At 53.3% G+C, this 23,121-nt stretch overlaps 13 protein-coding genes across 13 annotated transcripts; 5 read left to right on the top strand and 8 right to left on the bottom strand.

The window, feature by feature from the left end:
* Nucleotides 1-72: 72 nt before the first annotated feature.
* BDW74DRAFT_153016 (uncharacterized protein) lies at nt 73-1,013 on the bottom strand. Its single transcript, XM_073724453.1, has 3 exons — nt 858-1,013; nt 659-798; nt 73-595 (listed from the first exon to the last, which is right to left on the bottom strand). Exons 1-3 carry the CDS (start codon nt 978-980, stop codon nt 214-216), a joined length of 645 nt encoding a protein of 214 aa, XP_073583832.1. The 5' UTR covers nt 981-1,013; the 3' UTR covers nt 73-213.
* A 603-nt stretch (nt 1,014-1,616) lies between these two features.
* BDW74DRAFT_19184 (uncharacterized protein) lies at nt 1,617-2,483 on the bottom strand. The gene is made up of 3 exons (XM_073732155.1): nt 1,992-2,483; nt 1,718-1,928; nt 1,617-1,646 (listed from the first exon to the last, which is right to left on the bottom strand). The coding sequence occupies exons 1-2, from the start codon at nt 2,342-2,344 to the stop codon at nt 1,874-1,876; spliced, it is 408 nt and encodes a 135-aa protein (XP_073583833.1). The 5' UTR covers nt 2,345-2,483; the 3' UTR covers nt 1,617-1,646; nt 1,718-1,873.
* A 214-nt stretch (nt 2,484-2,697) lies between these two features.
* BDW74DRAFT_153019 (uncharacterized protein) lies at nt 2,698-3,511 on the top strand. The gene has a single exon (XM_073724454.1). It carries the CDS (start codon nt 3,055-3,057, stop codon nt 3,316-3,318), a length of 264 nt encoding a protein of 87 aa, XP_073583834.1. The 5' UTR covers nt 2,698-3,054; the 3' UTR covers nt 3,319-3,511.
* Nucleotides 3,512-3,536: 25 nt separating this feature from the next.
* On the bottom strand, nt 3,537-4,721 carry BDW74DRAFT_153020 (uncharacterized protein). The gene has a single exon (XM_073724456.1). It carries the CDS (start codon nt 4,559-4,561, stop codon nt 4,226-4,228), a length of 336 nt encoding a protein of 111 aa, XP_073583835.1. The 5' UTR covers nt 4,562-4,721; the 3' UTR covers nt 3,537-4,225.
* An 803-nt stretch (nt 4,722-5,524) lies between these two features.
* On the bottom strand, nt 5,525-6,927 carry BDW74DRAFT_153023 (ankyrin repeat domain-containing protein). Its single transcript, XM_073724457.1, has one exon. The coding sequence runs from the start codon at nt 6,836-6,838 to the stop codon at nt 5,831-5,833; it is 1,008 nt and encodes a 335-aa protein (XP_073583836.1). The 5' UTR covers nt 6,839-6,927; the 3' UTR covers nt 5,525-5,830.
* Nucleotides 6,928-7,494: 567 nt separating this feature from the next.
* On the top strand, nt 7,495-8,348 carry BDW74DRAFT_19199 (uncharacterized protein). Its single transcript, XM_073732156.1, has 2 exons — nt 7,495-7,744; nt 7,812-8,348. The coding sequence occupies exons 1-2, from the start codon at nt 7,653-7,655 to the stop codon at nt 8,146-8,148; spliced, it is 429 nt and encodes a 142-aa protein (XP_073583837.1). The 5' UTR covers nt 7,495-7,652; the 3' UTR covers nt 8,149-8,348.
* Nucleotides 8,349-8,842, top strand: BDW74DRAFT_19200 (uncharacterized protein). The gene has a single exon (XM_073732157.1). The coding sequence runs from the start codon at nt 8,548-8,550 to the stop codon at nt 8,803-8,805; it is 258 nt and encodes an 85-aa protein (XP_073583838.1). The 5' UTR covers nt 8,349-8,547; the 3' UTR covers nt 8,806-8,842.
* Nucleotides 8,843-10,096: 1,254 nt separating this feature from the next.
* BDW74DRAFT_167851 (uncharacterized protein) lies at nt 10,097-11,368 on the bottom strand (the record flags this gene model as incomplete). Its single annotated transcript, XM_073726750.1, has 6 exons — nt 10,097-10,309; nt 10,366-10,396; nt 10,454-10,894; nt 10,964-11,007; nt 11,061-11,165; nt 11,219-11,368. 6 exons carry the CDS (start codon nt 11,366-11,368, stop codon nt 10,097-10,099), a joined length of 984 nt encoding a protein of 327 aa, XP_073583839.1.
* Nucleotides 11,369-12,023: 655 nt separating this feature from the next.
* Nucleotides 12,024-13,814, top strand: BDW74DRAFT_19243 (FAD-dependent oxidoreductase). The gene is made up of 3 exons (XM_073732158.1): nt 12,024-12,295; nt 12,378-12,415; nt 12,471-13,814. Exons 1-3 carry the CDS (start codon nt 12,187-12,189, stop codon nt 13,683-13,685), a joined length of 1,362 nt encoding a protein of 453 aa, XP_073583840.1. The 5' UTR covers nt 12,024-12,186; the 3' UTR covers nt 13,686-13,814.
* BDW74DRAFT_185217 (glycoside hydrolase family 43 protein) lies at nt 13,813-15,699 on the bottom strand (the record flags this gene model as incomplete). Its single annotated transcript, XM_073731001.1, has 3 exons — nt 13,813-14,642; nt 14,710-15,205; nt 15,280-15,699. 3 exons carry the CDS (start codon nt 15,697-15,699, stop codon nt 13,813-13,815), a joined length of 1,746 nt encoding a protein of 581 aa, XP_073583841.1.
* Nucleotides 15,700-16,133: 434 nt separating this feature from the next.
* Nucleotides 16,134-17,126, bottom strand: BDW74DRAFT_153045 (uncharacterized protein; the record flags this gene model as incomplete). Its single annotated transcript, XM_073724458.1, has 2 exons — nt 16,977-17,126; nt 16,134-16,925 (listed from the first exon to the last, which is right to left on the bottom strand). Coding segments are annotated over exons 1-2 (748 nt in total), but the record flags the coding sequence as incomplete, so codon positions are not given.
* Nucleotides 17,127-17,739: 613 nt separating this feature from the next.
* On the top strand, nt 17,740-20,427 carry BDW74DRAFT_153047 (uncharacterized protein). Its single transcript, XM_073724459.1, has 4 exons — nt 17,740-18,356; nt 18,431-18,804; nt 18,851-19,517; nt 19,572-20,427. The coding sequence occupies exons 1-4, from the start codon at nt 17,991-17,993 to the stop codon at nt 20,259-20,261; spliced, it is 2,097 nt and encodes a 698-aa protein (XP_073583843.1). The 5' UTR covers nt 17,740-17,990; the 3' UTR covers nt 20,262-20,427.
* A 331-nt stretch (nt 20,428-20,758) lies between these two features.
* BDW74DRAFT_178124 (NADH:flavin oxidoreductase/NADH oxidase) lies at nt 20,759-22,027 on the bottom strand (the record flags this gene model as incomplete). Its single annotated transcript, XM_073729122.1, has 1 exon — nt 20,759-22,027. The coding sequence occupies one exon, from the start codon at nt 22,025-22,027 to the stop codon at nt 20,759-20,761; it is 1,269 nt and encodes a 422-aa protein (XP_073583844.1).
* Nucleotides 22,028-23,121: the final 1,094 nt, after the last annotated feature.

Here is a 23,121-nt window from a genome sequence, read left to right on the forward strand (position 1 = left end):
CCTAATCAGCCAGTGAAACACGGCTTCCGTTGCACTGCATTTTTAGTGTACTGGGCTGGATGGCGTCCACCTCAGCCACGGCCAGCATGCCCGGCATCAAAATCATTGCTGTACAGCGTTAAGCCATAGAATATAATACAGTGTCTAGATAGTAATATACAGATTCTAGTACAATACAAACATCCCACGTTATCAGGAGACAAATCCCTCAATCTAAAGCACAGCCCCCAAAAGCGCAACAGCCGCACCCCCAAGCACAACCCTAAATACACCATCCACCTTAGCTGCAGCCCCAGTCTCAGAAGGATCAGACGCCGTCTGCGTCGAATTGCCAGAGCCAGACCCCTGCGCAGCAGACGCAAGCGAGGGCGTGGGCGTAGTCTTCGTAGACGACAAAGTCGGAGAGCCCGTTGCGGTCGCCGTGGACGTCGCAGACCCATGGCCACTCGTGATCTTCCCCGCGGTAACAGTCACAGGCATAAGGCTAACATCCGTCGTACTCGTGGCCACACCGGGGAAATTTGCGTCGGGACCACCGGCGCTCTCGACGCAGGTCGCGGATGATTTTGTGACGGCGCATTTGACGGTGAAATGGCTAGGACATATTAGTACACCGCGATAAGATAGAGGAGATGAAGAAGGTCGGGGCGGAGCGTACAAACTATCCCCATCGTCCATGATAAACGTCGTCTTGTCGGCGGCGTCGTTGGCGATGAGGGTCAGGCCGGGCCCCATGCCGCAGTCGCTGCCGTCGGTACCCGGGGGGCAATTGATGCTGTAGGTTGTGGCCGATGCGTCCTATCAGTGACATTAGTAACTGGAGAAACCAGATGGTTCATGGATGGCTGGCAACGTACATTGCTGACGACTGAGGCGGCGAGAGGTTGTGTGTCTGCGCCATAGATGAACATGGAGGTGACTGTGCTCTCGGCGTAGGCGAGAGATGCCAGGGTTGGGATGATTATGGACTTGACGAGCATCTTGGCGGTTGTTGATGTTTTGGAGAAGAATCTGGGGAAGACCTGCGAAGAAACTGAGCAGAGAAAACAGCAGGCGATCGGAAAATAAATGGGGAGAGATCAGGGGCAAAGAACTTGGCAGGAACCAGGGTCCAGGCCCCGGGTCTAAAAGCCCAAGTCTAAGATTAGATCGGGGAATATCCGATGCCTTCACGATCAAGAGCGTTGATTGGCGGACAACTGAAATCTGCGGGTCGGATGTTTCGCCGCACTATCTAGCGATTCGTCTACGGTGACCAAGCTTCCAGTCATATGGCCGGAGGAGAGTAGACCGATGGGTGGAACGAGGATACAGTAGATAAAAGGTGTATTAGGAGCCGCTATTTGGTTTGGTGAACTCGTCATGGTGCGCCTATAGATGTGCAATTTCACCACTCTGTTGGCGAGCCAGTCTTTCTCAGGTGTAATCATGACGTTGTCATAGCCGATAGATGCTCATTTGACGGAGTCCCAAACCGCAAATGCAGACCCCAGGGAACACGAACCCATGTGTGGGCGTCTCCAAGAACCCCGGAATCCGTGAAGATTCACCACCAACCCGTAGTCACTGCCTCACCAAGGAATTTCAGTCCCGTCAATAACGTTGAAAACTCGGCCCGAGGTCTTCTCTCTTGTCGCGTTATCAACCTGCGAGTTTCGATCTGTCAGTCTTGATCTTCCACCGTTCTCACATCAATAGCAGAGAAGACATCACCTACCAGATCCAAGATACCATCAACACTCTGCCGCTGCGAATTGGGGGCCTGGAGAAGGTCCATCGCGCGAGCACTTTTGTTGCCACTTTCTGTCTGTACAAGGCTAAAACAGACAATATTACCATCTTCTGTAAGTCCCGAATGTTGCCAATGGCTGGCTTATCCTGGGTGCACAGCGAATGCAATAAACTCCGTATTCGCACTGTGGATGGCACTGCCAGGCAGTGCAAGTCAGCCTCAATTCTCTCATATATCCTATGAGCACGACCAGTCTCACGTCGTAAGCCAATTCAACCCCGCCTTCGCAATCCCATAAGCCGGCGCAACATGCGCCCGATGGACTTCCAGCCGTCCAATCGAGCCCGCCGCACTAGAGATTGACATCCATCTTGGGGATCTTGACTTCTCCAACAATGGCTTGACAGCCTGGTACAGCGCCAGTGGACCGAGTGCATTGACTGCAAAGACTTCCATGGTAATCTCATAGCTCTCGGTGTCCAGCGGGATGATTCCCTTCTCGCCTGCGCCGCCGGCGTTCGCGATTACGAGGTCAATTTGCGAGATGCCGTGGGCCAGAATGTCCTTGACGGCTGCCCCTGGGTCGGTTGGGTTATTTGCTTCAATTCTCATCAGGTGCAGATGGGAGCCAGAGGCTTTGTGGGGGGTTTCAAGCTCGGCGATGTAGTCTGCGCCTAAGTCACGGACGCTTCCAATGACAGTGTAATTTGGTCGACGGAGGAACGTTTCCACCAGGGTCCGTCCAATGCCTATCATAACGGTTAGTGGGATGGTGATGGGCGACAGACAGGATGAGGTGTACTTGCCTCGGCTGGCGCCGGTGATGAACACCACGGTGTTGTCGTGAGTAGCCATCGCAAGCTGGAGGACTCGTAGTGAATGTAGTCGCTAGTGGACGATGAGGTTTGATATATGGGATAAAGTACTGACCCCATGTTCCCAGATTTTTATAATATGTCCGCCCCAGCATGACATTTAGATGAAGGTTCAAGTGATTAATAATCCGACGAGGATTCTTTGAAATGCTTTGACATAGCCTTAAACGGCAAGCGCATCATAATGATGCGCTGTGGCAGGTATTAGTGGCCCCGGAAGGTGTACGACCCCCATCCGAGCGCGTACCTGATATCGGTATCGGGATCGAGTCACATCCGGATTTAGGGCTGGGTTAGCCTGCTTCGGATCCAAGCTGTCGGGACCAGACGTGGCAGTCATCAGGAAACATCATTGATAGGAGGTCCAGCACAGATTTTCCGAATTCCACCCTCCTTCAAGACGCAGTCCCCATATGCACAGCCAGCAGTGCCAATCTAGTGACCAGTATGCAGGTCCCGCAGCCGGCAGATTCATTCCTGCTCCGTGACGCGCGCTTCACCGGTCCATGTCTGCAATGGGGTGAGCATCGAACGCAAACAGAGTCCGAGTCACAGGGCGTTCAGGCTATATCCGTCGTGCTACGCTCAGAGGCGGAGCCAGCGTCTGTCGTCGAAGTGACCATTGATATTCTAAACCGGTGCCTCACGACGAGTCTTCGATTACCTTGGACGCAACACGTCCACTATCCACGTACGAGATCAGCTCGCTAGCAGCGGTAGAGTTCCGGAATTGGTTGCAGATCAAACTGGGTGTGGAGTTGAGCACGCTGGAGATTGTAAACTCGCCGTCGTTGGTATCGATCTGCGAGAAGGTTTTTGTGAAGACCCCGAAGGCCTGATTCTCATCAAGAAGCCCGGTGTATCATTGGTGGATGGCATCTTGAGGTCGAAGAATGAAGGTGGTGATGAGAGGAAGAGGGGAAGAAAGCTTGGAATGAGAGTCGGTCCCCCAAAACAGGAAGGAGGGGGAAACTGCACTGCCGCGCGTCGCCGCCTCCTCAGTGTATGCCCTGAATGGCTTCATCTTCGTCCATACCAAGCAAGAATCTTGCAAACAGTCCATTTTTTATCCAAAAACCACGGTTTTGTTAGACCTTCACATTTCATCTCCAATTGAACTTCCGCGTGTCTTTGGTTACTCAAGTCATCATTCACAAGACCAGCAAACAAGTTTATCCGCAGCCCAACGTTTTGCCAAAAGGAAAAGCAGTCGTGACGTATCCACCATGCCAGGATTTTTCAAGCAGCTATACCAAGAGTTCAGCGAAGACGAATGGCAAGGGTTCCCTCGACCATGGACAGGGTTCTTAAAGCCGCAGCTCAATGATGAAACACCTTGGTTTCCTTGGCTTCCCTAATATCCCGGCATCGCTAGCGATATATTCTAGTGTCCCAATATGATATCGCCTTGTCGAGAAGATTACAGCCTTCGACACACAGCTAACCACTGGCAGCCCAATGGGAGTGTCGTCAGATTGTTAAGGACCGTCGTGACTTTCCACTTCCAGGTACGGACCATATAATCTCGCCAAGGCAGATAGATAGGAATGGTCTCCCTCTGTCCAAGCTTTTGACTCACACACATGCCATAATCGCAATAGACTCATTTCAACTCCTCCTAAACATCGGGCACCGCCCCATAATCCAAAATTATTCGTCTGCACCCATCACTCTTCGCCTCCTGGTAAAGCGTCTTGCCCAAGCGGTCACGCCCGTTGATATCAAAATCCTCACTGACACGAAAAGGCAGACGCTCCAGGATATCCGGTCTATCTTTCTCAACAGCCGAGAGCAGCGCAGACCTTCCCTCCCAATCCAAATGGTCGACAACAATGTGGTAGTGATCAAGGAGCATGTCCAGGATGCCGTCCTCGCGGTAGACTATAGCATAATTCAGGGCCGCTGCATCCTCATGGTCCACAAGGTTGACAAGTAGGTTGGGATGGTTTATCATGAGCCGGACCAGATCCTTCGCTGCCTGCTGCGTTGCCTGGATAAGGGCCGTTGTGCCGTTGTAGTCTTGGTAATTTACGTCAGTGGCGGGATACTGGAGTAGCAGCTCAACAGCACGATCGCAGCATCATGCGACAGCGTGCAATAGAGGTGTTTTGTTCCATTCGCGCTCGGCAGGCACATTCGGGTCAATGGAGGGCTGTGCGAGGAGGAGCTCTATTCCCTCTATGAATTCTGCGTCGACGCCCGCAAAGAGCGCGGTGGATCCATGGTTGTTCTGGACATTTATGCCGCCGGGATTTTTGTCTAGTATAAGTTTGGCGAAGGCGTAATTTCTTGAAGTCATTGTGTTCATTGGCGGCGTGTTACCAGATCTGTTCTGGGCATATAGATTGGCGCCTGTGCAGGAGATAAGACTGGCAAAAATGGCAGTGTTCAGCTCTGCCTGGTAATTGATCTTGTAAGGGTCCGACTTTGTCAGGACATGCAGGATTGTTTTACTTTCGCACTTTCCCCTTCCAGACTCAAAGTGTCGAGCAGTGAACAGCCGCGCAAGATAGGGGAGGGCGCGTAGGAGGGACAGTTGTCTTTGGGTTTGAGATAAATTGCCACCTCCAGTTGGATCTCTAAAGGTAGGGCTGCAAACATGGGGAAGTTCTGTTGACTCTCCAGCAATATTTACAGGCGCAAGATTTCTCAAATATATGATGTTTATAACCTTTGATAAGTCACTGCAGAGAGATAGGGAGATTGGGATTATTAGAAGAGTCTTGTCCAGGAAAGTTGCGGACATTGTGGGATACTAACCGTTTTAGGTATAGCTTGTCCTACTGTGAAGGTATGCAGCCATATCCTCCAATGTGAGGCAGTAAGTAGCAGCCGTTGGTGTCGGCGTCCTCGACCTAGACATTGATGAGTAGGCAAGCTGCAAATTGCACTCGACATTTTCAAGTTAAAAGCATACTCATGCAGAATGTTAATAGTTATTAGGCAGCAACTAGAATATACCAAAGCATACATGACAGAAATAGCGTGCGGAAAGATGTGGCCTGGCGTGGTATGGAGTAGCCAGAGTTATATCGAAATTTGCAAAAATGGAAAAGACAACCCCCAGGATTCGGATCTGTCGAAGCATACCTACTCCTCGCCCCACTGTAGATAGCCTTAGTCGGCACATCGGGATAGACCTCTCCGACGTCGCCTCAGATAGTTGCAATCTTCAAACCTTCATCAAAAAATCACATCGTGCTTTTCCAGTCCGACCAAAGCTCTAAACGGTGTTTATCCGGGGGTGAAGACAGTAAGCACTCGGTCCCGGCACCGCCCCATGATCCAAGAGCAGCCGTCTGCAGCGCTCATCATCGGCATACTGATACGCCGTATGCCCGCTACCATCAACAGCGTTAACACGCACCCCCTCACACCCAAGAAGCCTCTCCAAGGCCTCAACCGCGCCAGTCCGAGCAGCCGGATGCAACGGGTTCTTGTACCCCCCATCTTCCCAATGCACGCGAATCCTCCCCGTATCCAGAAGCATATCCACAATGCCAACATGGTTCTCTACAGCCGCATGGTACAGCGCTGTGTGACCGAGCGAGTCCTCCTGATTAACATCAAGTTCAACCTCAAGGTCCGTGCGACCTAGCATCCGCCGTACAAGATCCTCTTTCCCCCAGCCCGCAGCATAGAAGAGCGCCGTGTGGCTGTACCCGTCCACATGATTCAAGTCGATGTTTTCAAGTGCAATCAGTAGTTCGGCGCCTTTGTTAAAGTTTCCCCTAAGACATTTGATCAGCGCCGTCATGTTCTGGTCCTCCTCATTGGTCAAGTTTGGATCAATGCCCGGCTGCGCGAGGAGCAGAGCTAGCCCCGATATGAAGTCCTCTTCGACGGCGCGGTGTAGTGCAGATCTGCCTTGTTCGTCTTTGAGATTGATCCCGCTGGGATCCTTGTCTAGGATGAGCTTGGCAAATGTGTAGTTGGATGCGCCGATGGCGTTGTTCAAGGGGGTGTAATTGAAGCGATTTTGGATGTGTAGATTGGCACCACTGCACGCGATGAGGTCTGTGAAGATCGCCGTGTCGAGGGCGAGGTCCGCCGTATGTGTTTCCGTAATACAATGCAGGATGTTGTCCCGGAATTTACCTTTTGGTGCGAAGTGGCGGGGTCCGAATAGTCGTGCCAACTGTGGAAAGGCTCGCAGGTAGGAGAGCTGGTCTTCCACCTCGAGGAAGATTGCGATTTCGAGATGGATTTGCAGTGGTAATGCGGGGCTCATGGTTGATATTTTGCTTTGCTTTCTTCTAACGCGAAATGAAAGGAAAGGGTGCCGCTGTGTAGATTCTTTGATGGATCGTGGGTGCCTGGTGAGTTTCGGATTTCAGACGTCATGCAGATGCAGGTGTCAAGGAGCACTACGATAACTATTTTTGGATCTCTGCCTATCCAATATAGGTATGGCTTACCACTGGGCTATACTACACGGTCCTATAGCCAAGACAGGGTCGGAAGACTTGGTACTCCATAGACGCCGTGTAAGAAGCACTTGTTCATACGGTACCTGAACTGGCGTTCCTGGGCACGCTCGAGTGTTGATCATCGTCACAAGTGGTATGTCTTCGCCCATGTCGCAGATCGCTCAAACCGCCAAATCCTCCATCAGAATCCCTGCGGCGGAGTCATCGGGAGCCATAAGCTAGCCGACGAGTGTCTGTAAGCGCTCCGCAGCATAAGGTATGGGTGCTGCGTCACGTTTCCGGTGAGGTCGTCAGAGGATTTTTGGTCTCTGATAGTGGTACTGATCAATCAAAATCACAGATGATGACGGTGAGTTGAGACCTGCGAGCAAGCACCGACTGCTCGAGGTCGGCCCCAGGAAGGCCCAGCTGTATGTTGCGAAGCTAGGCCCCATGGGGAGGTGGGCGCCTGCCGGGAGTTATAGACATAATGTCCGATCGTTGGCCCCTGCCGACAATGACAGCGTCGGACTATCAGGTTGCATTGGTTAGGGTGAAAGAAAAAGAGATGCCAATACCATGGTGATTCAACGGCTGGTGTCTGGACCTTGATCAATATGTGGACGTGCATTAGAAATGGGTCGATGCTGTACAACAGAGACTGGCATCAGACTGGAAGGTCGGCAGAGGAAGAACGACAGAGTGTGTGATCTTCGTTCGTCGGGCGGGTGGGTGCGCCTGGGTCCTTCCTATTTCGGCATGATGAGTCCTGGGTGTTGACCTTTTGATCTCCAGAGCTCTCGGTTTCTTCCACTCTGAATCAACAGCCTTAATCATGAGCATCTTACCCCTCGAGCTCCAGCTCCATATTACTATTCATCTCACACCCGAAGACCAGCTATCGTACCTGCGCGCTCTCCCGTACCTGGCCTCCCTCTTTACGCCGCACCAATTCGAATGCCAGAACAAAGATAAAGATACGGTCCTGCATTCACTCGCATCCTTTGAGCCCGACTATTCTGCGGATTCAGGTGCCAGAAAAGAGCGTGACATTGGCCTTCAAACATACTTGTTCAGAGCTCTTATTTCTTGCAAAAGCACCAACCCATGCTCCCCAAATTTCTCAGGCTAGACGCCGCTCATAATCGCAATCGAGGCGAGTAATGAGACCTTCGTCAGGTTGCTTCTTTCGCGGGACTGCAGCGGCGTCAATCTCACCGACAAACAAGGGAACACTGCGATATCCAGGGCGATTGATTCAAAGCTTGAGACAACCCTTGCGCTTCTGCTCAGACAGCCAGGCATCGATCCCAATCCCCGGAGCCGAGCTGCTCCTACAACACCCAGATACCGATTTAAACTACCAGGACCGGATTGGTTGGAACGCGCTCATGCATGCTTGCCGAGAAGGGAGGGAAGGCATGGTTAAGTGGATGCTCCAGCGCCCTCACTAAATGTCAATTCCGAAAACTGGCATGGACGAACGGCATTGCACGAGGCTATTCTTGTGCGCAATGATGCTATCTTCAAGATGCTTCTCTCATGCAAGACACTTTATGCTGACCATACAGACAATGGTGGTTCAAGCCCATTGATGTATGCAGAAGTTGAGGAGAAGCTTGACTATATGGAGCGCCTTCTGGCACGCGATGATGTGTTTGTCAATGCCCCTGATCGATCAAGCAAAATAGTGCTGGACTATGCTAAACAAGATGGGAATAAGCGGGTTATCCATCTGCTCTTGGAACACGGCGCGCGATGTAGACAGGAACAGATGAATAGTTCCTAGAGGGAAAAAAGTCTATGGATAGAGTCTATGATATGAGAAATTGTGATTATCCCATCAATTCCATGGTCTCTCTAAACCGTAGCGGTAGTATGACAAGCTATCCAAGGAGATTCTCAACCTTGGAAGGCCTCGGGCGCACAAGGGGCTCTATAACGCTTCCCCCGGTACCTGCAGGAACCCTGACAAAACCTACCCTACCTACTTCCTCAACCTAACCCTCCACCCCCAGCCTCTGGGGCTCTGCGCCCGCTATCGGTCCCAACTTCGCAGAGGCCGACAAGCCACGCAACGCAGACGCCAAGTGCTGTACTGCAGTCCCTTGCAACATATTGAACACGGGCATCCTACCGATTCCGAAATACCGTGGCGACGAGCATAATCCCGAGCGAAGTCCCTCGTCCCGTTTGTACAGATTAGTTGGTAGGTATCGCACCGTCCCCACCGTCAACCCGTCCCGTCCAATGCGTCCACCTGCATGATTGAATCTTCCTGCGTACTGGACAGAATAGTCAAGATTTCAGCGTTTGTATCAACGGAGTACGCTCGGGCGAGGGCTTGAGTTCATACTACCGATCCTAGCCGCTGTCAAGGATAGTAAGGTTACCCTAAGCACATGGTTGGCAAGCCGCAGTCTAGTACTCCGTAGTAGCTAGTTCTAGCCTAAAGTCACTATCACTATCACAATCACATCACATTCCTTGGGCCCTGTGTCCTGATTTGTTGACTCTTGACTTGTTGACTCGTTCGCGCTTGCCACATCTAGCCTTTAGTCCACTTTGCAGATAGCAAAAGTACCTCTCGAGTCTCGACCCCTCACGGTGCACGCAATCTCCTTGGATCAGCGCCGGTCTAATGCCAGGTAAACCAGCGACTAACTCACTCCGTTAGTGATGGACAGCAGCCTAGGTGACGGGTCACATTCCGCCCCGCCGGTTGACGGATAACCGCTATCCACAATGCCCAATCCACAATCCTGCCGTCGGTGCCGGGGCCTGGAGAACACGTCAGGGGTTCTTACCTATTTTTATAGTCTGGCTCGAAGTACTTAAAGCAAGAGTCTTCTCTGCCTCAGCTTAGCCTCCGACGGATCGGAGAACGCAGAACGCAGAACACATTCCTGGTCATAACTTCATAACTGTGGTACGTATGCTACTGATTAAGGTACTGATGCAGGTCAAATACAGGGTATAGTGCAGTGCAATGCAGCTCGATCAACAAGGCTGATAGACACTTGAACGGAAGAAAGGACAATGACCGACCCGATGCGAATACTACAGTCTCTAGCTGCAGGCTAGCGAACCGGCGGCGACGTGCCCGGTCCCGGTTTTCGAGCATATACCACTGTCCCCGGGAGATATGCGTGTGTTCGGTAATCTCGCAATACGGCTCTCATCTGCGCGAGGTGGACCTGGGCGCTCTCGTACGACCAGCCCAGGGTTGTTGTGAGGAGACGGAGCATGAATCCTTCGATGCCGCCGTTGAGGCGGAATTGGTTCCAGCGGCCCTTGGCGAGCGACCGAGTCAGTGCGGTCGGATACGAAGGGGAAAGGAGCGACTTACAAGTTCGTGCAATGTCGGATCGCTACTCCAGCTACACCAATATCCAGCATTAGCGACCGTCCGAAATTGTCGAAATCGCGAGACGAACCCATTCATCGGCCACTTGAACGGCTGCTCCACGATGTCCACGAACCCCGCGTCCTTCAGCCGCGCCGAGCTCTCCTCCCAGATTGTGAACGTTTTGCCCGACTGCTGCCCCGACTCGACGACGATTCTCCCCCATTCGTGATAAAAGTGATCTGGTCCCATTGTCTCGTCATCTGCGATCGGCTGAACCGAGTGTTCCACCACCTCGATATACCCGCCCGGTTTCAGACAATGCCAGCAATTCCGAAAGAACTCGTCCCAGTCGGGGATGCACCCGAACATCTCGCGGATATGGATAAAGTCGAAATGGTTCTCGGCATACGTCCAGGGCAGTGTGATGTCATCGATTTCGAATATGCAGTTCGGAGGTACGAAGGAGGGCTGGATGGGGGAGAGGTCAACGCCGGTGACTCGGGCGGAGGGGTATTCGTCGGCGGCGTCGCTGCGGTCGGCATTTATCAGTTCGGCTCGGCCGGGTTTAAGATTTTGACTGGATTATCAGGATACGCACATTGCCCAGATACCGGTCCCGGTGCCGACGTCGAGGATTTCCTGCTCAGTGGTTGATGTCAAAACGCGATCGGTCGGAAAAAGTCGTGTTGACGGACCTGCGGATTCGGGATAGGCGCCAGGTGCAGCTGCCCGTCTAGGGTGAGGAAATACATATGATGAGCCAGATCCTGCTGCGCGTTCGCCGTTTCATCATTGGGTCCCTGGGTTATGAGCTTCGTTGCCATTGAGGCTGGAGAGATTGTAGGTGAGGTACCCAGTATGCGCCATCGCGGTAGGAGTGGTACCGGCGGCCGAACTCGTAGCGGTAGTCGGTGATGTAGGTAGAGAGGGTCTTTGTGTCGTCGCCGATGAGTGAGTCGTCACCGTAGGCCGAGTCCAAATCGTCGTCGCTGTATTGTGTCATGGTTGGTCTGGGTTTGTGGTAGAGTCGGTCAGGATCGATCGGGGAGGAGGTGAAATAGGAGGACTTGACTGACTTGTGAGTTGCAAGTGAAAGAGTGGGCCGAACCGAATCTCGGGGGCAAAAGGGGGAACCATGGATCACGATGGGAACAGATCGACTGACTCTTGGACTATTGCAACTGCGACTGGTCTGAGCTTCCGTTGCTGCAATAGACAAAGCAAACCCAGCCGGTCCGGCAGGTGACTGTTGGCAGCCAGCCAAGAGGATCCCCGTCCAGGCTGACCCAGACACAAAGACTTTGTTTTTCTTCAACATCGCTTGTGCAGCTGTGCCTGTGCGGGCAATCATTAATTTCGTTTCTGCAGACTCGAGCCTGCCCCTCCGCTCCACCCCACACTGCACATGGCTATTGAAGCTTAAGCTAGTTTCCTTCCGGTACCGTCTCCCTGGGTAGACTACTGTGCTGCTGAAGAATGTCACTACTATCGCCATGCATTTCAAATCCTCCGTGCCCCCCAGCGCACAGGCTCCCTCCGACCGAGGCCCAGTAGACTAGCAGCGATGGCAATCCTTCACCCTCTGCTACACTATTCACTGCAACCTGTCGATTGCACTGCAGACACGGCTCGGCACACGGCATGGCAGTGGCTCTTTCCTCGTCAACCGTCTCCACTGATAAATTCACCACAGGGGATTCGATGGTCTGATTCCTGATCATTCCTGGATATCCTGGACTCTGAAGAAAATGCCGTCATGCTATCTCTAACTTTTTTCCCTCTCTCTCTTTCCCCTCCGCACCTACACTAGCCTCGTCCACTATGAGTTTGTTAAGACGACTATCAGCTTTATTCCCCGGTCGTCGTTTTTCGGCTGCTGAGGATTCAAGTACCAGTACCGAGGATGTCACAGTCCTGATCGTTGGCGCGGGTGCGTACATCCCCTCCCCCTCTTCCTCCTCCTATACACAAGCATTATAGCCACACGCCACTAACCGATGTGTCAACCACAGGTTCAACAGGTCTTGCACTCGCACAAGGTCTGAAAAAGGTCCGTCAATCACCCAGCCTCCATCAAAACGTCAAACTAACACAGTGCACTCCAGGCCGGGATACCCTGCACAATCGTCGAAAAGAATCCCAGCATCGACTTCCAACCGCGCGACTGGAACATGGGGTTACATTGGGGCGCGGCGGCACTCCAATCCCTCATGCCGGAAGTCATGTGGTCTCGCATCCAGAGCGTACAAGTCGACCCCTCAACGCCCACCGCCGAATCCGACTGCATCAAGTTCCTGAATGGCGCGACAGGCGAGGTCCTCACCACCATTCCTGCACAGAAGTTCTACCGTTTACGACGAAGAAAGCTCCGCCATCTACTAGCCGAGGGTTTGGATATCCGGTACAATCATAAGATTGCGGGTATTGACTATTCGGGGGACGGAAACACCGCGACGGCGTACTTTGACGGAGATGAGAGGATAACGGCGAGTCTGATTGTCGGTGCTGATGGGGCGCGGTCTAAGGTTAGGGATTTACTGCTTGGTCCGAAGGATGGGTCTATACGGACGGTTCCGTACTGCGCGACCTGGATCCAGGCGAAATACACAGCAGAGCAAGCGCGCTTCCTCCGGACATTCCACCCGCTGTACATTGCAGCCATAAACCCCGCCGGATTTTTCTCGTTCTTCGGTCTCCACGACGCATCGGATCCAGATCCGGCGAGCTGGACGTTCTTCTTCTATATCTCGTGGTATTCGCCGTTGGAGGAACAAGAGTCAACGAGACACTGGGATAATGCACGGCGCCTAGCGCAGGTCAAGCAGTTTGCGACGCACTTTACGGATCCCTGGAGGTCGGCGTTTGAATGGTTGCCCGACGATCAGGAGGTCTGGTACATGAGCCTAACGGACTTTGACCCGGGACTCGAGGAGCATCGGTGGGATAACCATGATGGACGGGTTACGCTGGCTGGAGATGCGGCGCACGCGATGACGTATCAGCGGGGTCAGGGCCTGAACCACTCAGTAACGGATGGGGGGAGGTTAGCAACAGCGATCCAAGAGTTTTTTTATGGGGACAAGACGAGAGGAGAAGCGATTGCGGAGTATGAGGAGGAGATGATTGAGCGCGCGGGTGGGGAGGTACGCATGTCCACGACGAATACGGAGATGGTGCATGATTGGGAGAAGGTACTGATGTCGCCGGTTATGAGGAGCGGGATGGTCAAGGTGCAGGATATTTCTGCGGCTGAGGGCTCCAAAGAGACGAAGAGCGATGATATGGAAAGGACTGTTGAGCAGCGCGCCAACCCGGTTTGAGATGGCGACATCTACGTCCTTTAAAGCATTTACGCTGATTTTTTCCTGTACACAGCTTTAACACCCATACCCAGTCACGGCCGCTTGATTGCATTGCTATCATAAACATATCCTTCCGTTCCCTTTTCTAGGATCTACCCTCCTTAACCTCCACATACTCAAAATCCGCCGGAACCCTCACAGTCTCCCGATCCCCGATTGAATAGAGCCCCAACATAGACCCCGTGAACGGCGCCCCAATCGGCAGCGGCGCCTCAATGAGTGCCCTATTGCTGACCTCTCCAACCCAATTCACTTCTCCCTCCGTCTCTTGGTCTTCGAGTATCTCCCGGAATCCAAACCGATACGCATCCCCGGACTCTATGACCAGAACTACATCGCTCGTGCTCGAAATAAGCGGGATATCAACACTCTGGCCTGAAGCGCCGGGCGTGGAATGCGTGTTGCTCGGTGTGAAGCGAATGATTCTCTTTCTTTCGCTTTCCGCATTAGCTGCAACGCCCAAACCCTCCTCTGTCTCCGTCTCAGGCGCCAATCGAATCCCGAGACTAGCGGACGTATAGTAATCGCGATACACGACCGTCCCAGCTTCAACATGTACACTGTCCGGCCTAAATCTCAGCTTCGTTTCCCAAGTACAGTATCTAGCGTTCTGTTTGCGCAGGAAGAGCGTTGGACACGAGGGTGTTGAGAGTGTGTATGGGGCGCCGTGGAGACGAAGCCCTGACTTTCCTTGTGATGGGTCGGAGGAGAGTAGAGTGTAGTCTTTCTTCAGCGGTGTGTTCTTCCTGTACCAGCCTAGTTGCAGCGTGTCTGAGATGAATTCGTCGCGCCAGGATATCGGCGCGGTGTACTGGTACAGGTGAGGTGAGTCGACGCTTAGGGTTATACGTTTCTTGCTGTTTACGGTCGGCCAGTCGTTTCTCCATGTTACTGGGGCAAGGAAGGTTTCTCGTCCTATATTCATCAGTATTTCCCTCATTTCTCAAACGCTGAGAAGGGAAAACAGAAGAGGGTAACATACCAAAAACACTCCCCTCCCACCTATTTTCACTCTCCCTCCAAACAGGCCTCACACCCAAAAACACAGCCCACCAGTTCCCCTCAACATCCTCAACAAAATCCGCATGTCCTGTATTCTGCACCTCGTCCTCACGACTAACTCCCGATCCAAAAAGCGGATTCACGTCGTCCACAGGTCCAACCTCCCACGGTCCAAACGCTGATGTTTCGGATCGACTCACCCACTCGCTGTGGCCGGACTCCGTGCCACCCTCCGCCGTGAAGAGGTAGTAGTACTTCCCGCGCTTGAAGATATGCGAACCCTCTGATACACCGGATCCGCTTTTTGAATCGCGGATGAGTTTTGGTGCGGACGTGGCTGTTCCGGTTTCGAGATTGATTGTGCAGATGTGGATTGCGAAGTCCTTGAGCTGGTTTGTGCCGGATGGGACGGGGGTTCGTTCGTGCTTGCGGTATGTACTGCTTAAATAGACTGTTCCGTCGTCGTCGAAGAATAGCTAACCCGTCATATCAGCACACCATTCTATATGTAACAGGGAGAAGGGGAAACAGCCAGAAAGGGACGGCGTACATCCTGATCAAACCCCACCCCATCAAGCCAAACACTCTCGCTCCAGCCATCTCCCGAGGGGTCAAAAATCCCCTCCCAGTCAGTGCTGACATAAAAGCCCCTCGGCCAAACACGGTCATCATCTTGCGGTCTATACCTCGAAAAACTAGCCGCAATAACATAGAACCTTTTCGTGGGTTCATGGTACCGGATCGTCGTTGCCCAGACGCCGCCGCCTGGTTCGGGCGTTTGGATTTGTAACTGCGAGGGACGGGTTATGGCGTGTGTGATTAGCGTCCATTTTATTAGGTCTGTGCTGTGGTAGATGGGTGCCGACGGCGTGTATTCGAATGTTGAGGTTACGAGGAAGTAAGACGTTCCGACGCGGATTATGCTGGGGTCCGGGTTTGAGCCGGGGATTATGGGGTTTGTAAATGGCATTTTCCCACTCTTTTCGTTCAGGATTTTGTACTTGTTTCGATTGATAGAGGAGTGTGGAGAATGGAGATGTGAGGGGTCCGCAGGAGTTAATATAGACGTTGGGCATGGTGATGATTGGTGGAAATATACTGGCAGGTCGGGGGTTTGGACAGGGGAGTAAGGGTCTTGATAATAGCCGCATTGTTATTAGGCTGAATAGAGCTTTTACAGATAATGCTCCTTAGCTTGTCTAGTTACAGCATTATGTCAATAGTGCAGGGTTTTGGGTTTCTGTGGTCGTTCTAACTATATCGTTACAATATATATATCCAGCGCTATACCCATACAGTATGATGACTATGTATTTCTGTCCAACAGTACCACGTACGAGATCTTCTTAGAAGAATACTCAATTAAACTGCTACATTGAGAGTCTTTAGAGTCTCGGAAGCTTCTGTATCAATCGCAGCCATCACGTAGCGGCCGTGACTCGAACAGTTCCTCAAGCAGTAGAAGGAGCGTCGACCGAAGCCATGTTTCTCATAGTCAAGTCTATGTTAAAGCATCAGCCCCAGTGACCGCCACAATACTCATCTCATCGCATCCACTCTGCTCAGCAGCAACCAAGAAGTCTCGAACAGTGAGCTCGAGGCCCTTTTCACTCAACAGATCCTTACCCTCACCAAGCTCTCCTCGGAGCAAGGGTCCATTCATCCCCCCATTCAACTCCCAAACTCTCCCGTTCTTCTGGACGAAAGCCAAGAAATGGTGTTGATTGTCGTCTCGAGGCGAGGGGACACTCGAGGACCCGCGCGACGCCGCATCCATGTGCGCCTCTTCCAGAAACCTAGAGTCGTAGAGCAGCTGCGCTCGCTCTGCGGGTGCTAGAGGGATAGCTTGTTGACAGAGCGCGTCCAAGTCCGTGCCGGGGCGCACATATCGGCCACCTTCAAGGTTGAAGAGGACGTGCAGGAGAGCCATCAGTCCACAGGCGTGTCCAATAGTCTGCTTCATCCATATAACTGGTTCATCGGGGCCTGAGCCTTTGTACTCTGGGATGGTTGGATGGACTGCTGAGCGGGCGGCTTGGTATATAGGCCGGTGCGCTAGGACAATGAGGGCGTGACAGGGCCGGAAATCGCAAAATTGAAGGACTTCGGTGGAGGTTGAGAGAATATCATGGAAACTGACATCGGGCAAGACCTGGAGATTCTCACAGAGGATCTTGAGAACGTCGGGGTTGTTCTCTGGGATGTTTATCAGCCGCGCTCTTGGAATAGAGGAACATAGATCCGTACCTAGTGGGATGAAGGTCTTGACACCATCGATGATTTCTGCCTTAAGTGGTGAAGGCATCTCAAAGAGATAATGAGTATACTAAGTAATGTGATGAGTGCATGTGGAGTTAATTCAATAAGAAGGGAATTGGTGCATGTCAGTCTATCTGGTGGAGTAAGATGGAGAAGGACGGATCGCGGGGTAGCTCCTCTTCGTCTTACCCCCCAGCAGGGCGAGTCAAGTCGCCCGCATTCGATCAGCCAGGCCAGCCGACGTACGTTAACCGGCATCGTTCAGAAGCTCGTCTTTGGTATCGATACCATTCGGAATTTTGTCAACCATCTGGCGCCATGAATCAAGTTCACCCAAAGACCCTGAGACCCAATTCCGTCCCACGTACATCGGGAAAAGGTTAACGCAAAGCTGAAACGAACCTCTCGGATGGACTTCATGTGATGGGTTTTGAAATCATTAGCTGCCCGGACGCTCAATATTCGGGACTCACAGGGAGAGTTCGTGATCCACGTGAAAACGGCCAGCCAATGATCACCACTGATCGTTAAGATAACAGGGCAGGTCGGCTCATCAACTGCCGCCTCGGCCAAAGGGAATCAATCCTCGTAGCCACGCTAACTCCATCGCGCATGGATCGGACATGGGTCCTGGTCAAGTCATTCGGTATACGGCTTTCCGAAGCTAATTCCATGCCTTGTGATCGATCTCGCATATAAAGTTGTAATCAACAGAGCTCAGCTCGGTTTAGTCCTCGTTGTCGGCCGAGATAAGGCACCCAGGCATCTACAGAGAAGCCTCGGCAATTGCCGCATTGGGATTACCCTCGGGTCAGCTCAGCTTCACGTCAATCTCCGGTCCCAGTCCCAGTCCCAACGTCCCGTTCGTCTGAACCCCGTGGAGTCCGGGGCACCCAATTCCACGTATTTATTACCTCTGCCTCGGTTGCTGATACCCCTTTCTTCTCTCTTTCTTCTTCTCGAACTTTTTCTTCCATTTTCACCTCACGAGCTCACGAAATCATGCCGAATTCACCTCCCGCCTGGGTGCAAGCCCTCAAGCCCGCCTCGCCGCAGGGAACACAACTCCTGACACAGGAACGCGCACAATCGAAAGTAGACGTCGACACGCTCGGAAACCTCCTGCACACGAAAGAAGCGCTGCAAAAACAAGACGAGATACTGGAAATACTGAAGAGCGACAAAGTATTCGACAAGTCGCGGAATCATGTCCTCGGCCGCACGGAAAAAATCCAGCTTGCGCTGGCCCGCGGAAAGAGACTGCAGCAGTTGAAGAAGGTGCATAACTGGACAGATGAGGAGGTTCATGTTGCGAATGAGCTGGTGGCGGAGCCGACGCCGTATGGGCTTCATGCGTCCATGTTTTTGGTAAGTCCGCACCTGTACTCTTTCCGCTATTCTGGGATTCGAAATCGAAGTGGCTAACACCTGGTGGCTGTTAGGTGACCCTTCGCGAACAAGGTACACCCGAACAGCACAAGCTATTCTTCGAAAGAGCCCGGAACTACGAGATTATCGGGTGCTATGCACAAACGGAACTCGGACACGGGTCCAATGTACGTGGCCTGGAGACGACAGCTACATGGGACCCCTCGGACCAGACATTCGTCATCCACTCTCCGAGTCTGACAGCGAGCAAGTGGTGGATCGGGTCATTGGGACGGACGGCGAACCATGCGGTCGTGATGGCGCAGTTATATATTGGTGGCAAGAACTACGGTCCACATCCGTTTGTTGTGCAGATCCGCGATATGGAGACGCATCAGCCGCTAGAGAATGTTTATGTTGGTGATATTGGGCCGAAGTTTGGTTACAAGTGAGTTTTCTGCATTGGGTTGGTGGGATGGGACTAACGGGTGCAGCACCATGGACAACGGCTTCCTCCTGTTTAACAAGTTAAAGATTCCCCACGTCAACATGCTGGCACGATTTGCGCAGGTTGACAAGGCCACGAACAAGTACCTCCGCCCCGCCTCGCCATCACTCATGTACGGAACCATGACATGGGTGCGCTCGAACATTGTCCTCCAAGCCGGCGGCGTCCTCGCCCGCGGTGTAACTATCGCAGTCCGGTACTGTGCGGTCCGCCGCCAATTCCAAGACCGTGACGCCAAAGCCGGCACCGAGGAAAACCAAGTGCTCAACTACAAGATGGTCCAGATCCGGCTTCTCCCGCTACTGGCCGCAATGTACGCTCTGCACTTCACCGGCCGCGGTATGATGCGCCTGTACCAAGAGAACCAGGAGCGCATGAAGGCTGCTTCGCAGGCAGACCAGGAGAAGCGCGGTGCCGGTCCAGAGCAACTCCGAGCTGGTTCGGATCTCCTCGCCGACCTCCACGCCACATCATGCGGTCTCAAGGCGCTGGCTAGTACAACCGCCGGCGAGGGTCTTGAGGTCTGCCGTCGCGCCTGCGGTGGCCACGGCTACAGTAACTACAGCGGCATTGGCCCGTGGTACTCAGATTACCTGCCCACCTTGACCTGGGAAGGCGACAACTACATGCTCACCCAGCAGGTCGCTCGATACGTATGTCTCAGCTATCACCATCTTAGAACCCCTACTGACAGGATTGTGCTGTAGCTCCTCAAATCCGCCCGCGCCGTCCTCGCCGGCAAGGGCACAGCAAACGACACCTCGCGCATCCTGCAAGCCTACCTTGCCCGCCGCGACAAAGGCGCCTCCTTCGACATCCTCGGCAACGACGCCGACATCGTCGCAGCCTTCGCCTGGCGCACCGCGCACCTCACCTTCGAAACGCTCAAATACAGGGACGTCGAAAAGCGCAGCTGGAACAGCCTGCTCGTGAACTTCTGGCGCCTGTCTACGGCACTCTCACAGTACCTCGTCGTCAAGAATTTCTACGAGGCCGTCACATCCCCCGAACTAACATCCGCCCTCGACAAAGACACGGCACACATTCTGCGTAGCTTATTCCGCCTCTACGCCCTCCACACCCTCGAGCGCGAGTCCTCCGAGTTCTTCTCGTCTGCCGCTGTAACGGTTCGTCAAATCGGCCTCACGCAGACAAGCGAGGTCATGAAGCTCCTTGATGAGATCCGCCCGCATGCCGTGCGTCTCGTCGATGCCTGGAAGATCCCCGATTGGCAGCTTGATAGTGCGCTTGGCCGGAGCGATGGCGATGTCTACCCCGACCTGTTTAAGCGCGCGAGTACCCAGAATCCGGTCAATGAGTTGGTCTTTGATCCGTATCCGTGGAATGACAATGTTTTGAAGAATCTGGACGGTGGGGCGTTCAAGGCGAAGCTCTAAGGGCGGGGGTTTCTTATCCTGGGAAATGTCGGGATTCTAGATTGTTACGATAGATAGATTGGACGGTACCTATGTGGATAGACTAGAACATACATCTCATTTCTTTCCGCGTGCTTTTATCTTGACCTATGTGGAGACTAGCTTACCCTGTGTATTTGATGTCTCGTCGACTAGTGAAATCAAATCTTTTTTACGTAGTCCTTGTTCCGCTCAGCAAGCACTGTGTGTAATATAGATCAAGATTAGATGGGGGAATATCCGATCAAGTCCCCCTAGGCTAGGATACTTTCTCAATCTCCACACTCTGCTGGTAACTCATTCACCAATCAAAAATCCCTGTGCATATGTTCCAACAAGACACAAAACAATAATATGAACGGAGCAAACAGACTGAACTAGATAGTAGCTGACTTTATTGTCTATCGTCTATGATCTGGTATATATTCATTCAAAAACAAAAGCCCCACGCTGTCATTCCATGCAAATGCTGCAACCGCTTACTCAAAAATACTCTCCTTGTAGACATTAGGATCAATGTACGGAGTGCCACCCCTTCGCGTAAAGCCCCAACGGATCTGGCTGGCCATGGCAATCTCCGTACCAAGGTGCTGCGCAAACGTCCACGCAAGACCAGGGTCCTTCTGGAACCCACGGCCCACAAGCGCAACATCCAGTCCATCCTCCTCAAGCAGCTTGTTCGCCTGCTTGCCGTTGGTGATGGTTCCAACAGTAGCAACAAGGAGCTTATCGCCAACGGCCTTCTTGATGGCGACGGCGAAGGGGGCCTGGAAGGCCGGTCCGGACTTGACCTTCTGCGCGGCGTGGACGCCGCCAGAGGAGACGTCGATCAGGTCGATGGCGCCCTGGGCGGCGAGGGCCTCAGCGAAGCGCACGGAGTCGGAGAGTTTCCAGGATTCCTCGGGGAGGGTCTCCTCGATCCAGTCGGTGGCGGAAACGCGGAGGAAGACGGGGACGTTGTCGCCGACAGCGTCACGGGTTATCTGGGCGATTTCGAGGGAGAGGCGGATGCGGTTCTCGAATGAGCCGCCGTACTCGTCGGTGCGGGTGTTGGAGGAGGGGGAGAGGAAGGAGGAGAGCAGGTAGCCGTGGGCGTTGTGAATCTCGATGAAGTCTGCGCCGGCGGCGATGGCGCGCTTGCAGGCGGCGGACCAGTCGCGCTTGAACTGCTCGATGTCGTCCTTGGTCATGGCCCTGGGAGTGGGGAAGGACTCGTGGAAGGGGACGGTGGAGGGGCCGAAGACGCGGTCAGGCCAGCCGCCGACCTTCTCGGTGGCGATGACGCCCTGGTTCATGAGCCAGGGGGCGATGTTGGAGGCCTTGCGGCCGGCGTGGGCGATTTGGACACCGATCTTCTGGGACTGCGAGTGTACGAAGTCGATGACGCGCTTCATGGGTGCGATTTGGGAGTCCTTCCAGAGACCGACGTCCTGCGGGGTGATGCGGCCTTCGGGGGAGACGGAGGTCGCTTCGATCATCATCAGGCCGGGGCCGCGCTGGGCGATGGAGCCCAGGTGCGCGATGTGGTAGTCGGTCATGTGGCCGTCCTGCGCGGAGTACTGGCAGAGAGGGGCGAGGCCGAGGCGGTTGTGGAAGGTCAGGCCGCGGACTGTGAGGGGGGTGTAGAGCTTGGGGACGGCATTGCCGCTGGTCTGGGGGTTGGCGGCCGTTCCAGCAGCGGGGTTCTGGGCCGGGGTGAAGTAGGGGATGCCCGCGGCGGGGGTGTTCTCGACGTCAGGGAGGGCCATTGTGAGGGATGTGAGGTGGTATGGCAGGGTTGATGGACTGCATGATTAGGCAGGAACAGGAAGGTCTTTATATAGCTCCTGGGTGCCAGAGTTGGTCTGCAGAATCGAGTGGAATGAGGGACATGATCCACCTGCTTTGAAATCGGGGTGGGGATGGCATCGCCTTGTGGTCAATGGTCATTAGTCACCGCCACTGGCTTCAGGAACCAGGAACACGTACCACTTGCTCGATAGAAGGGGAATCAGTGCTCAGGATGTAGAATTGTATACAGCCTTCACTTCCACGAAGTTATTCCCGGCCTCGGAGGGTTGCCTGCTAGCTCTCAGCACTATCGACGCCTCCAGCAAACAAAGATCTGACTCGGAATAGAACCACCGACAAATGTCTCCGGGTCTAGCCTCTTTGGGACAGTTGTCGCCTTATCTTTGAGGCCGCCAATCAGATCGCTCTCCACTCCGCCCAACGGCCCGGGATGATCGACGCCACCGCCATCATCCCATTTCTTCCTTTCGGAGTTGTCTCGGTTGTAGAAGATTCTGTTCAGTGATAGTATGGTTCTGCCAGAGGCGTGGAGGATGGCATTATTGCGGGGTCTCGAACACTATCAACGCTTCGCGGGGTATTGCCGGAATCGTCGTCGGGCTGGGTCTTCTTACGAGTAACGCATTTGACCGTGTTGCAAGGATATCATGGCAAATATAGAGAGAAAGGCTGCGGAAATCACGCGCAATACTAATGACAGCTGCAAGCAAGAATCAAGCAAAGCTCAAAGGGTGATCTTGGGGTACATACCAGCCTGAAAACTAGCAGCGCTGACCCATTTATGCACATTGGGACGTATATACGGTAGACTGCCTACCCTAGGTGCAGAGCTTCGATGCCAATGTTCCATGCATGACTCGGGTTCTATGCTACGGTTTAGACATCAACATTAAGGCTCACCTAGACTTCCAGATATGTTCAGTCACGCTATAAATAATTACCGGACAGCTTGGAGGCTGCGGTCGCGGTTACTCCGTGTGCCAAGTCCACCGGCTCTTCTTGGACCCTGCATGGTCTTCCAGAGTGCCTTGGAAGACCTCCGGACACGGCT

Source organism: Aspergillus multicolor (genome assembly GCF_047715735.1).
Source record: "Aspergillus multicolor strain CBS 133.54 unplaced genomic scaffold BDW74scaffold_12, whole genome shotgun sequence".
Classification (NCBI taxonomy): Eukaryota; Fungi; Ascomycota; class Eurotiomycetes; order Eurotiales; family Aspergillaceae; genus Aspergillus; species Aspergillus multicolor.

Excerpts from the sequence above, each read along its gene's own strand:
- BDW74DRAFT_153047 (XM_073724459.1), top strand. The coding sequence starts at position 17,991 with ATGCCGAATTCACCTCCCGCCTGGGTGCAAGCCCTCAAGCCCGCCTCG. Across the intron at positions 18,357-18,430 it reads TTCATGCGTCCATGTTTTTG|GTGACCCTTCGCGAACAAGG; the intron begins GTAAGTCCGCAC and ends GGTGGCTGTTAG. Across the intron at positions 18,805-18,850 it reads GGGCCGAAGTTTGGTTACAA|CACCATGGACAACGGCTTCC; the intron begins GTGAGTTTTCTG and ends TAACGGGTGCAG.
- BDW74DRAFT_19184 (XM_073732155.1), bottom strand. The coding sequence starts at position 2,344 with ATGAGAATTGAAGCAAATAACCCAACCGACCCAGGGGCAGCCGTCAAG. Across the intron at positions 1,929-1,991 it reads GGGTTGAATTGGCTTACGAC|TGCCATCCACAGTGCGAATA; the intron begins GTGAGACTGGTC and ends ACTGCCTGGCAG.
- BDW74DRAFT_19243 (XM_073732158.1), top strand. The coding sequence starts at position 12,187 with ATGAGTTTGTTAAGACGACTATCAGCTTTATTCCCCGGTCGTCGTTTT. Across the intron at positions 12,296-12,377 it reads AGTCCTGATCGTTGGCGCGG|GTTCAACAGGTCTTGCACTC; the intron begins GTGCGTACATCC and ends TGTCAACCACAG. Across the intron at positions 12,416-12,470 it reads TCGCACAAGGTCTGAAAAAG|GCCGGGATACCCTGCACAAT; the intron begins GTCCGTCAATCA and ends AGTGCACTCCAG.
- BDW74DRAFT_153019 (XM_073724454.1), top strand. The coding sequence starts at position 3,055 with ATGCAGGTCCCGCAGCCGGCAGATTCATTCCTGCTCCGTGACGCGCGC.
- BDW74DRAFT_153020 (XM_073724456.1), bottom strand. The coding sequence starts at position 4,561 with ATGATAAACCATCCCAACCTACTTGTCAACCTTGTGGACCATGAGGAT.
- BDW74DRAFT_153016 (XM_073724453.1), bottom strand. The coding sequence starts at position 980 with ATGCTCGTCAAGTCCATAATCATCCCAACCCTGGCATCTCTCGCCTAC. Across the intron at positions 799-857 it reads CCGCCTCAGTCGTCAGCAAT|GACGCATCGGCCACAACCTA; the intron begins GTACGTTGCCAG and ends TGTCACTGATAG. Across the intron at positions 596-658 it reads ATGGACGATGGGGATAGTTT|CCATTTCACCGTCAAATGCG; the intron begins GTACGCTCCGCC and ends AATATGTCCTAG.
- BDW74DRAFT_19199 (XM_073732156.1), top strand. The coding sequence starts at position 7,653 with ATGGGTCGATGCTGTACAACAGAGACTGGCATCAGACTGGAAGGTCGG. Across the intron at positions 7,745-7,811 it reads GATCTTCGTTCGTCGGGCGG|AGCTCTCGGTTTCTTCCACT; the intron begins GTGGGTGCGCCT and ends TTTGATCTCCAG.
- BDW74DRAFT_19200 (XM_073732157.1), top strand. The coding sequence starts at position 8,548 with ATGCTTCTCTCATGCAAGACACTTTATGCTGACCATACAGACAATGGT.
- BDW74DRAFT_153023 (XM_073724457.1), bottom strand. The coding sequence starts at position 6,838 with ATGAGCCCCGCATTACCACTGCAAATCCATCTCGAAATCGCAATCTTC.